At 36.3% G+C, this 13,060-nt stretch overlaps 1 protein-coding gene across 3 annotated transcripts in view; it reads left to right on the forward strand.

The window, feature by feature from the left end:
* The window catches only part of LOC149789241 (uncharacterized), a 121,859-nt gene that overhangs the window by 85,933 nt on the left and 22,866 nt on the right, over positions 1-13,060 (forward strand). For all 3 annotated transcript variants that reach the window (XM_089975411.1, XM_089975412.1, XM_089975413.1), the window contains exons 13-14: positions 855-1,079; positions 7,166-7,256. In XM_089975411.1, the coding sequence (XP_089831537.1) occupies positions 855-1,079; positions 7,166-7,256 (316 nt within the window). The remainder of the gene's footprint in view (positions 1-854; positions 1,080-7,165; positions 7,257-13,060) is intronic.

Consider the following 13,060-nt stretch of genomic DNA (forward strand, 5'->3'; position numbering starts at 1 on the left):
CGAAAGTGTTGGCAATGCTGCTGATTTTCGAACTCTTATTTTCCAATATGCAGTTAAAAAACTTCAACGATGGGATGGTTTGTTCGAGCTTTTGAAACAAACAAAATTTAATGTGTGTTATTTGGACTTTTTACGTAGCCTTAACAATTTTTCAGTGTGGCAGTTTATGGAAATGTCTAGCACTGGGACATCATGCCGCAGACATGTAGCATCATGTCCCACCCAGTAACATTATCCTCACACCAGTCCGACCAGTCCTAACACCGGCCGCTGTTAGTACCATTTTTATAATCTTTGGACTCGGCGCGGGTTTGAACCCGCGACCTCCCGCATCCGAGTCGGACGCTCTAACCACTAGGCCACCATGTGATCCATAATCTTCATATAAAAATGGCTAGAAAGGGGGGAAAGAAATGATATTTTGACAAAGAAAAGGAGTTTCATTTTGTTGCAAAATGTTCAGTTTATAGAAATTATAATTTTTATGTTCATAGTCTATATAAACTCACAAACATTTAGATAGACTGACACATCAATACATAGATCTATGGCTGCATATTGCCCTCGTGCCTTTCAAAATACAAATGAATTAACTATGCCATAGTGTTGCTTCATGTGAATGTACAGTCGCTTTGTACTAAAGGTATGGTATTTATTCTGAATAACAGTTGTTGTTTTCATCCAATATCACCAAGTAAATACAGTTTATTGTAAATTTCATAAAAAGATATTTAAAGTATTAAATTTGATATTGAATATTTATAAAAGAATAAATACAAACTGTATAAAAAGGGGCGGGGGTAATAATAAACTAATAATCTCTATATTGATATGTTATTTCATACCTTGTTTAGCTCGAAGTCAACATGCAGACTCAAGTGTCCAGTAACAGATGTTCAAACGATACCTTCCTTATCTGATAAATCTTGGACAATTAGAGCGAAGAAAGATCTCAAAGCTCTAAACGGGCCATTCATCTTGAAATACAGACGTTTGGACATACAACGCTATCCTACGGAAAGAAAGAGTACCTGGCAGTTTGACAGGATCCTTTCTAACAACTTTACCCACGAGTCGTGGTATGTGTTTATTATTATTATTATTATTATTATTATATGGTCTTCTTTTCATGGTCATATACTTATATAATTATTAGACATTACTTTAAAGAGTATTTGGATTTTTCTGAGGATTATTGACATTAGTATCAATAATGAATGTGACTAGTGTGAGAAAGCAATAACTGTGGTTAACAATTAGCCACAGAATCAGTTGAGGAGCTGAAAAATACCATCATTACTTGATTCCCATGAGATATATTTTTATCAGTTGATTATGTGGTATAATTTGAGATAATTGATCATTCAACACCTTGCTGAAGTCAATAATACTTGGTAGGAAAACAAGATGGCGCTATCGCTCAACCTGCTTGAAGCAGCTGTTCCGTTTTTTAGTACCGTTTTCATGATATTTGTGCTTGTTGCTGGTCTTCGTCTACGTTATTGTGTTCATTATATATTGGCTGTTCAATTCGTATGCGTTTCTTCATCTCCCTGTTTTGGAAACGGGAACAATTAGACTTTTTCTCAGCTGTCTTGCTCCACTGTTTTTGAATAAACCGCCATCACGTGATACTCGCCAGTCAACCCGTTTATGCTATGACGGACCCTCATTAATTGCTTTAAATGATCACTCCTTGGCTCTCCACGCTGCATTGTGCTCTAGACTAAACGAACTGAGACTACATTCATCATTACCTAAATATAAACAGAAGCGAAAAAAGAAACGTTGTTTCTAAGCTAACCGGCGTAGAACAGGAAGAAGAATTCCAGTTATCTCCCTTATTTCGGCTCAACATTTTTTTTTAAAATTCGACCGTTAATTTAGATAACCTAATTCAAATCCCTATTCAACCTTTGTGTCAACTATCCAAGAGATCCCTCTGCGTATTGCATTATTCAATGCCCAGCCAGTAGGACCACCAGAAAAGCGCACAGAAATAGTTAATTTTATCAACGACCAGAATATTGACATATTTTTCCTGACAGAAACATGGCTAAAAACATCAGGCGATGATCCCAAGTGTGTGGATCTAACACCCACTGGTTACTCCATCAAGTCGTTCCCCCGTAACTCTCGCGGAGGTGGAATTGCTGTCATCACAAAGAACTACATGATTAAACGTCTTAACCACACCACACCACAACATTCAATTTCGACCACACATCGTTTGAACTAGTCCAAACTTCACTCACACTGGAGCAAAGGTCAGTCCATTTTTTTTCTGCCTATACCGCCCTCCTCCTAGTAGAGAAAAAAACAAGCTGGCTTAATCTCTCTTTTTGGAGCTGTTTCCGAATCTCCTGGAGGATGGAAATTCGATAGGTGGCAACCTGATTATTCTTGGAGATTTCAACTTTCGCTTTAACTGTCCCGGAAACCCAAACACATCAAAACTCATAGATTCCATTAATTTTTTCAACCTCAAACAGTAAGTTAACCAAACCCCCCCCCCCATAAACATGGTCACTTTTAGACTGGATTCTTCATAGACCTGATGATAACATTCTACGGTCCTCCCTAGTATCCCATGACCTTGCATCAGATCACCTCTGCATTATATGCCATCTTGACGTATCTGTCCCTAACCCTCCACCTTTATCTGCTACTCAGAGAAACCTCCCTATGATAAGTTGAACTAAACTAATGCACGACAGCCAAGCAAACCTAATAACTTGCTTACCTCCTACAGCAGAACAACTCGATAACTGCCTGCATTCATTGATAGACAAACATGCCCCAGCTACCAAGTGCAGAATATCAATTCAAAAGTGTTCTTCATGGTGTAACAGTGTTAGGGACCAGCTTTGCACTGCTAAAAGGGACCACCCTAAAGCTGAGACGCTTTGGCTTTCCACCAGACTTACTATTCATAAGCAAATCTGCGAAGCCGCTAAGAAGAATGACACAAATATAGTCCATGCAGCGAAATCAACCCACTACACTACTAAGATCGTGGAAAGTTCCAGCTGCAAAGAACTCTTCGAGATTACTAACAAGCTAATGTCAAGGAACAAATCTACACCACTTCCAAGTACCTTCGCTCCAGTCGACCTTCCGGACATGTTTGCAAATTTCTTCCGTGACAAAGTACAAACCACTAGAGATCAGCTTAACACTACAATTTCAATTAACTCGTTATCACCATACAGTTTGGATGCAGAATTTGAGATGCAACCATTAACAGCATTTGAACCTGTCTCTATGGATTTCGTACGTACAATCCTGATGAAGAGTGCACCAAAGTCATGTGAACTTGATCCAATTCCAACATCACTGCTGCTTGAGTGCTTAGATCCAGCATTGCTTTCACTAACTGATGTTATTAATACTCTCTCTCTCTCTCTCTCTCTCTCTCTCTCTCTCTCATCCGGGGAATTCCCATCATTTTCAAAACTGCCATTGTAAGGCCTCTGCTGAAGAAACCAACACTAGACCATAACGATTTAAAGAACTACCGCCAAGTTTCTAATCTCCCGTTCATATAAAAAAAATCTTTGGAAAGGTTGTTCTATTCCAGCTTGTATCTCATCTGAATTCAAACAGTCTTTTTAGCAATGTACAATCTGCATATCGCTTTTGTCACAGCACTGAAACTACTCTTCTAAAAGTAGTTAATGACATTCTCTCTGCTTTGGATAGCGGAAAAATTATAGTTCTCACCCTCCTTGATTTGTCTGCAGCATTTGATACAATAGACCATTATATATTACTTCACCGTCTCCAGGATGCATTTGGCATTCATGATACAGCCTTACTGTGGTTCAAGTCCTACTTGGTCAACAGGACACAAATTGTATCTGCAAATGGAATACACTCCAGCCCAGTTGATCCATGTTGTGGTGTTCCACAGGGGTCTGTTTTTGGACCTGTTCTCTTCATTTCATACACTCAGTCGCTCTCAAGTGTTATAGATCATCATCCAGTGTCTGATCAGTTGTACGCTGATGACACCCAAATATACAAATCTAGCCTCCCAATTGAAGTTGATGCGACCATCCAAGGTGTAGAGAGGTGCATTTCTGATGTGAAATCATGGATGACATGTAACAAGCTGCAGCTGAATGATGACAAAACTGAGGCCATTCTGATTACAACACAAAGAGCTTCTCATTCACATCCTTTACCTCAAACAATAAATATCAGCAACACCAACATTAAATTCACACAATCAGTATGAAACCTAGGTGTTACTCTGGACAGTACTGTCACATTCCACCAACATGTCATGAACATATGCAAGCCTGCATAACTTGAGCTGAGACGCATCAGCTCAGTTCGCAAATATCTTTCAGTTGATATCACTAAAACACTTGTGTGTTCATTAGTACTTTCAAGACTGGACTATTGTAGCTCATTTATGTCTGGTTCAACTCAATATCTGCTCCAGAAACTTCAAAAAGTTCAAAACACAGCTGATCAAATCATAATTAGAGTCCCATGATCAGAGCACACCTAGCCGCTGCTCTGCACCCTACACTGGTTATCCATTCGATCCAGAATCAAATTCAAAATTTGTTCTCTGTGCTACTATTCACTGTCGGACTCTAGTCCAACATACCTATCCGACCTCACCTAAGTATATACACCAGCAAGATACTTACGCTCCTCTTCTGACAATCGTATACTCATTATTCCCACTATGAAAACAAAGTCATATGGACAGTGTTCTTTTGCATACCAGGGCCCAGCAACGTGGAATGAATTGCCCACTGAACATAGACACAAAGACAAAGTGATCCCATTCAAGAGTGCTCTCAAAACTCACTTATTCCGACTCCAAGAACAAACTTAAAGACCTAATAATGTTTCATACCTTAAATATTATCAGCATGTTTTTTATGTTTTCTAATTTCATGGTGTTTGTTTTAGTAATCATATCATTACATGTTTTTTATCTTATAGATGTTGTCTAATGTTGTAAAGCGCTTAGAGCTTCTAAAGATTAGGCGCTATACAAAGTCCTCATTATTATTATTATTATTATTATTATTATTTATTAATTTTTTTATTATTACGTGGTTTCATAACTTTAAAATAGTAGCGTTATGAGCATGTAAAACGATGTTCGCTATTAGGAGATATGTTAAGCTTAAAAGATTTCAACTAAATCTACATGACTGACATGGCTGACAGATTGAATACAATTGTAGACCTGTTTCTGCGAGCATACAACTTTTTTATCGGTTAATTATTGTAACAAATTGGGAGAGTATGGGCTAACTTGTGTAAGTGTAATAATAAATTTAAAGAAATGCTCAAAGTCAGGATCTTTTTTAATTTTTGACTATGAAATTGTGATAAGATGCTTAATGAAAGAAATATGACTAAAACATGAATGTATGTGTTTGGTCACGCGTCACATATGCAGTACACAGATATTATAATATACTGGCCTTCATAATCTTAACGTAGTTATTCAGCAAGAAATGGACGACCCACGGAGTAAGTATTTTGAAAGTTAACCTTAAATACTTAGCGTGGCGGGAGATAGCTACTTATTTATGTGGCACAATATTACTTTTATATTAAGCTTGAGTGAATAGCAGTGAGTTGAATTTGTTTGAATTGAATTTATTCCTATTGTCGTACTATATATATATATATATATATATATATATATATATATATATATATATATATATATATATATATATATATATATAAAATTCCAGTCAATTTTTGAGAATAAAGAAATTAAAATTTGTAGACTTGTCTTATTGTTATAAGTACCTATGAACTTGTTAATGTCATTCAATAAAGTTGTAATTTTAACTACCTGAATACAGTGTTCTTTTTACTTGGCGAAGAGATGTTGATAGAGGCGCTAATGTTACAGCTATCTGCCGAATTTAGAATTTCTCTCCAATATATACTCTTCGGAAAATAGTCATGTGACGTAAATTTAACCAGTCATTGCTTGTCCGGGACGCCGAATAGGTCTGATGGTGCCGAACAGATTCTCTACAACCAGCGACACAAAATGGTTAATATACAATTTAATTATCATCACTTGTCCATTTACGCTCTGTCATTAGCAAATAGTTAAACATTACGTACTATGTGTTGTCCGTCAAACATCAACGTACTTGAAATCGTAACCAAGACTCTTAAGCTTGAGTGAAGAGTACACAACTACCAATGAACGCTGATAATATTGAAAATATATTGACCAGCATAAAAATGAAGACTACACTATTTAATATTCAAAACATACTTACCGGTATACCTGTATAAAAAAGGCCAGCATTTACAATTAACAATTGAAATTTAATCAAAAATGTGAACTCGACAAATTTACTGTGTTGAACCGGTCATGTGATCTAATGTCGACCATCTTGCCTGCAGACTTATTTTCAAGATGTCAGCTGTTGGAGTCATCGAGCTTAGTGCTATTCAAAGGATGATTTGGATGGGAATTTAAGTGTGACATATTTCTGAGTGTGACAAATTCATGTAAAATAAGATTCCAGAAGATTTTGTGAATATTTAACGATGTGCGAGGTTGAATTTGATGACGCATGTTACCACATGACCGGCAATCACACTTGACGTACGACATGAACGGTTTAATACAGATATCAACGTAATTCGTAATCTATATATTTCTAATACATTATAATGTTCAAAGTCATTCTTTCAGCAGTTTATATATTCATTGACATGAACAACATGTTAAATTTATGACAGAAAACCACCCTCCCCATCTATCATATTAAAGCTTTAGAGCCCCCTGGTCTATTACGATATTGTTTCATAATACGTCCTATTCACCTCAGCAAAGGTCAATGCTTGTGTATTATAAAGCTGTACCTGGCGTGTTAAAGAGGTTACTGGATTGGCGTAAATAGCGTGTGCTCTTGAACGAGTAAATCATCAAATGTACCCTGCGCTCAGATTGTCTGCGTCCTAATCCAAATGTTCCTCATTTTGCAACTGGTTTCTTCTTCATCACTCTTCTCATTCATTTAGAAAATCATCAAAACTCGCCTTTGAAGTATAAACATCAGTCGATAACAATATTATAATCATTTTTTCTCCATGCACTGAACATATGTTCTTTATACTATACGATGGAAATAGTATCATCTCAATATTCTTGCAGTAAAAGGATGCTAATTGATACGGACGACACTCTGTTAAATGTTACCCAGTACGTGCAAGACATTCTGGAATCTACCAAGGTACAACCAAGGGTAAGTAATGAATATTCAATGTTAATCACACATACACATACGCACTGAAGCGCTAATAGATAACTTGTCTTATATTATGACGTCTACTTGTGGTATAAGCGACATGCCAACATTCTCTCCACTGTGCATCTTGCTAAAGCAAACAGCTTCACGTTACACCTGTCACACTCTCAGAAGTAGACAATATTTATAGAGCCCACCACCACCACCACCCCATTAAGGACTGGAATAATGTGTAAACTCCTTCTCACTCGTGTTATGAGCCAGTTTGGCTGAATTAATTTTCAAATTTAGGAATAAGTTGTCAGGTGTGAAAATCTTAGACATTTTTACTTCCAGCAACAATTTAAATGACATTTAATATTTAACACCTTCATTAAGGGAGTGCTTACTTAAACGCTGCATAATGTATAGTTTCAGCAGCGCTATTAGGAATATATATATATATATATATATATATATATATATATATATATATATATATATATATATATATATATATATATCCCCCAAAACGCAATTTCAAGAACGTAAATGTTTGATTCACAGTTCTCGACTTTCTAAGGTGTAGCTGTGTAAATACTGTTATTAATGTCATAGGATAAAAAGTTGCACAGTTTTTATATTAAAGTTTGTGGGACCCCGGGTGGATGAGTGTTCTAAGGCGCTTGTCTGATCACCAACAACTCACCTCTGTGCAGGTTCGAGTCTCAGGCTCGCCCAGGATGGATATGTGCTTAGGCTTGCCAGCATGTGAGGTCACAAGCAAATAATTACAGTGGCTCTTCCCGGGATTTTTCCTGGTTTTTCCTCCAACAGATATACTGCCTTCAATGCATAGCCTATCAGGTGCTGAAAAAATGGTGTTACACCCAAACAATAACAAGAACTCAAGTTTGTATATATAAAAAAAATATTCCAACTTTTATTATTTTGTCAAATCATGTGCACCTACCCAGAAAAAAGCCACACCACTAAACGAGATTGCATGGTTACATATAATAGGTCTACTATCTTGTCTGCACAAGGCAATTTATTTATGTTTGTTTTCTCTTTTTTCTCTCATTTTCATTCATTTTCTGTAATGATTGACTGATTCTATTACGAGTGTATCGCACTCTTCCTTTCGTACAATGACGCTGATGTTTGAGGAAATATTTCCCTTTGATAGTTATTAAATTATTTCACTTGGGATTTCAGTAACACCGAGTTGAACCGATTTGGTTTCAAAAACGTGAAGAAAAGTGTGGTCTTTGAAAAAGAAGTGGGCTCCAAGATTTACTTCCCTTTTCTACGTCAGTCATGAACACGCTCACTATTCATATTAGCATCTGCCAGAAATCGCTCTCTAAAGAAACAAAGGCAAATTTATACAAATTTTATGCAAGGACTCTCAAATAACGTTGAATAATATTTTGAGAAACGTAAGAGCTTGGAACAGTTTATGTCAACTTGGAGCCTATGTAACAATTCCGAAACACCTCCCATTGTCAGAGTCTTGGTGCTATGTGTGTTGCAAATCGTTGAGCCTAAGATACGCACTATATATCCATATAGGAATCAAAAGACCTCTCTTTTGTGATATGTTAAGATGTTTCAGTGAGGAAATGTTCTATTCTTCTGTGGACAATATTATCAATTTATTACTTGAGAAGGCTACCAAACTGAAATAAATTCCTCGATATTTTCAAAACGTCAGTTGGGAAACAAATATCCTTTATGCAGGATTTTTCATTGAAAGCGCTGCTGACTGAGAATATATAAATCAAAATGTAATGTGAGGTCACAGGCAAATAATTATTATATGAGTCACGGAACCAGTATACATGTGATGGTATATTAAATACTATATTAAAAAGAAGGAAGGCTGCTGAATTATTGAAACTAATTACTACATTGGGATGCTTGAACACCATGACAACCCAACGAGAATATTTTCCTGAGGCCAACATAAAGATAGACAAGTGATCTATTCTGCAAAACGATTAGCGCAATGCCTGAAGTCATCCGTGACAACTGTAACATGTTCCTGATATGTTGTGGCGTTGATGAGCATGGCCATGCAAACAGTCATTTTGTGACACCTACCAATAGAGGGATGATTATCGGAATAAGTTCATGGAGGTCACGCAGGACCCGTATAGTTTCCTCGCGAGCGACTTGAGCGGAAGTGCACGGTTTAAGTGCCATGTGGATCTGGAAATTAATGTGTCCCACGCGACACTTAAAATGACCTTAATAAATTTTTACAACCTGCGACTGATATCATCCCAGAGTACGCTGACAAACACCACGGCGTAAAGCTGCACGCGTTCACCTGGAACTGATCTGTACTGTCTTAGATTCCCGCAAACGTGCCAAACACATGCTAGAATAGCGACAGACTGAATGAGAAGACCTGACAGTAGCAACAGAGGACGCCGCTAGAGGGCACTGGCGATCAAGCTTAACGTTTTCTCAAAATGTCAACCTCATTACACCCGGTACATTCTCCGCTTTAATATGTAAAAAGCCGACATTATTACATCTGAATGTATTCATGGTTGAAAGGTCAAATGTCTATGTTTAGCGTATATGACACTGGGCCATTTCTACAACTTATTCAGCGGAAGAAAACGAAAACCGAACTTTTCAAAACGCTGAAAAACTAAATAAACGAACATATACGCTCACCTACGTCTGCTTTTTTAAATACTTTGGAGTTCTTTTTACGAGAATAATGGTAAAATGTGTGCGAATATTTGCGGAAAATCCATGAATTATGTCTTTTTCAAAGGTCACCCATGCCAGCAAGAACGGTAACTCTTCCCTGCACATGGGTACGTACAAATGTAAACAATGACAACAATACGACATAATTTGGGTTCAAAAACACACGAAAACTTGATTGTATGAAAAGGCAGACGTTTATAGCAAGGAATCGGATTATACAGACGTACTGTCATTTATTATACCAAACTTATTACAATATATTTGTACAACTTTTGTTGTGTAATATATTTTCGAGGTTAGAGACTCGACGAGAATTTCACTCACCGACTCAGTGATACTAAACGTATTGATAATATTATGTGATTGTGATCACTGAGATATTATCAATGTCAGGTCAGCTGTTCTACGTACGATTCTTATCTAGAGACACTGGTATTAAAATTAAAATGTTCAGACGGAAAAGAGGTAAAAGTTCAACTATTTTTCAGACTTTTGAAAAATGAAAACAAATTCATTTTAAATTATCATGCCATTTTTGTGAATATCAATATGAATATTGTCATCATAAGCCAAGGAATAGACAATCGATCTGTAGTATTTCTCCATTTAAACAAATACATAATCATAAATATTTCTTGAGAACCAACTCAGTGCCAGTTTCTTCTCTGTCTCTGATACCACAATTGTCTTTACTTCATGAATTATGTAATATTGCTCAAAACAATGGTCAGAATTATTATGAAAATATCGCAAAGTTAGGACATCCAAAATTTAATGTTACACCATCCTAAGTTGACACTATAGAAATCCTGACTTACTGTATTGAAAACTTAGTGAAAACCTTTTGTCATTGATTTTATTTTATAGATATGAAAACTGACCAAATATATCTTATGATAAATAAATTCTAAAATAGCAATTGTTATTTACTAAATTGTGATTTCAGATAAATGTATATATGTACAAGAACACTGTAATGAATATGCACTATTGGTTTTAAGAATAACATACAATTTCAACTTGGTGTGACTCATGATGATGCTATTTCGTACAAAAATGTTAGGGGGCATGTGATAAAAAGGCACAGAACGTCTTCAGAAGTATCTGGAACATAAAAAGTGAATTTATTCTTGAAGCTGAATGTTCACAACACATTAATATATAACCATATGTAAAAAATATGCAACGTTCAGCATGAAGTAACATGAAGTCAGGAATTTTCAAAAAGTGACCAAAGACTATATTAAAAATGGTGGACGGTACATGTGTTTGATTGCTTCCTGTGAATTTATTTGAAAAGATATTATAAAGATGGGCTCATTTTTTAAATATGCATGCTCAAATTAAGCAGAGATATTCTATTTTAAAAGCAACATGTAATTTCAACTTGTGTATGACTCAAACATATAGTATTTCATGCAAAAATGTTGGGTGGGATGATAAAAAGGCACGGAGGGGGCTCCTGAACTACCTGGAACATATAAAAAGTCAATTTATTCTTAAAACTGAATGTTCACAAAGCATTTCTATATAAAATATATGTAAGAAATATGCAATTTCAGCTTGAAATAACACGAGGTAAATAATTTTCAAAAATTGCCAAAGACCAATATTATAAATGGTGGACGGTACATGTGTTTGAATGCTTCCCGTGAATTGTTTTGAAAAGATATCATAAAGGTGGGTTCATTTTTGAAATCTGCACACTCAAATTAAGCAGAAAACATTCCATTTTAAAAGCAACATATAACTTCAACTTGTGTATGACTGAAAAATATAGTATTTCATGCAAAAGAGTTTGGGGGTTGATGAAAAGGCACAGGGGTGCTTATGAATTACCTGGAACATATAAAAAGTCCATTTATTTTTAAAGCTGAATGTTCACAAAACATTTCTGTATAAAATATATGTAAGAAATATGCAAATTTCAGCTTAAAATAACATGAGGTCAAGAATTTTCAAAAATTGCCAAAGACCAATATTTAAAATGGTGGACGGTCCATGTGTTTGATTGCTTCCTGTGAATTTATTTGAAAAGATATCATAAAGGTGGGTTCATTTTTTAAATCTGCACACTCAAATTATGCCGAAAAGATTCCATTTTTATATATTCTGTAATTATGAAAAAAATCATCTCCTGTTGCTACTAACAGTGAAATTCAAAGAAACACTCGCAACGCTGATCAAACCCACGAGCGAGTCCGCGGAACGGGGGATAAAAATCGTGAGAACCACCGACGTAACGAAGAGACCAGTCGGATTACCAGGACAGCTCAATGAACAATGACGCTATTGGATCTTTGAAACTCTTGTACATGCCGCTCGTACCTTAAGCCCCAACTGGAAGCAGCTCGTCTTGAAAATACCAGCGGACTCAAGTGATTATAACATGAATAACGTATGGACTATAGAGGTATTCAAGGAAATTACCTGGTATAAATAAGCTTCTTGCAAGCCGTGGGATTATTATAATATAATACTTACATATTTCAAGTTGAAAACTTGAAGAAAGGGAAGGCAATGTTCGCAGATGTTATGAGACCTACGAAACAACATTTCGGGGGCAAACATTCCCATCTGATCTTCAACTCGAATTCCAACCATCTGGACCCTTTTACCAATCACCACTTATGGACTTTTCCTGAGCCCACCAGCTCGGGAAAAAGAACTTGAAGGAAGATGTTTAAAACAGGAAAAGGCGCAAAGAAAATATCAACAGCAACAAACACATGCACCCTCATGCAAACGCGCAAAGGAATTAAAGATTCTTTCAACTTTCTAAAAGAACAAGAAAAATAAAAGAAAGAAATGACTAGAGAAACATAGAAAGGTTGAGGGCCTTGATAGACTATTACCCGATGACCTTGTGTATCGGTCAGAAACACTCGTTGGGTCGGTTCGCACCGGCAACAATGCACTACATGTCACAAATGAGGCTTCACCAATTTGTCAGCGATTGATTTGCAACGATCACATGGAGCCGGAGTATTTTTGAGCTTTGATGCACAAACTCATTGTCGAAACTGATGATGAGATCTGAAGCCCCTTCCATTGTTCTCGAAATCAATGCTGCGATGCAGCGTGTCATTGCA

The sequence above is a fragment of the Sinohyriopsis cumingii genome, chromosome 11 (assembly GCF_028554795.1).
Source record: "Sinohyriopsis cumingii isolate HCF-2022 chromosome 11, ASM2855479v2, whole genome shotgun sequence".
NCBI lineage: Eukaryota > Metazoa > Mollusca > Bivalvia > Unionida > Unionidae > Sinohyriopsis > Sinohyriopsis cumingii.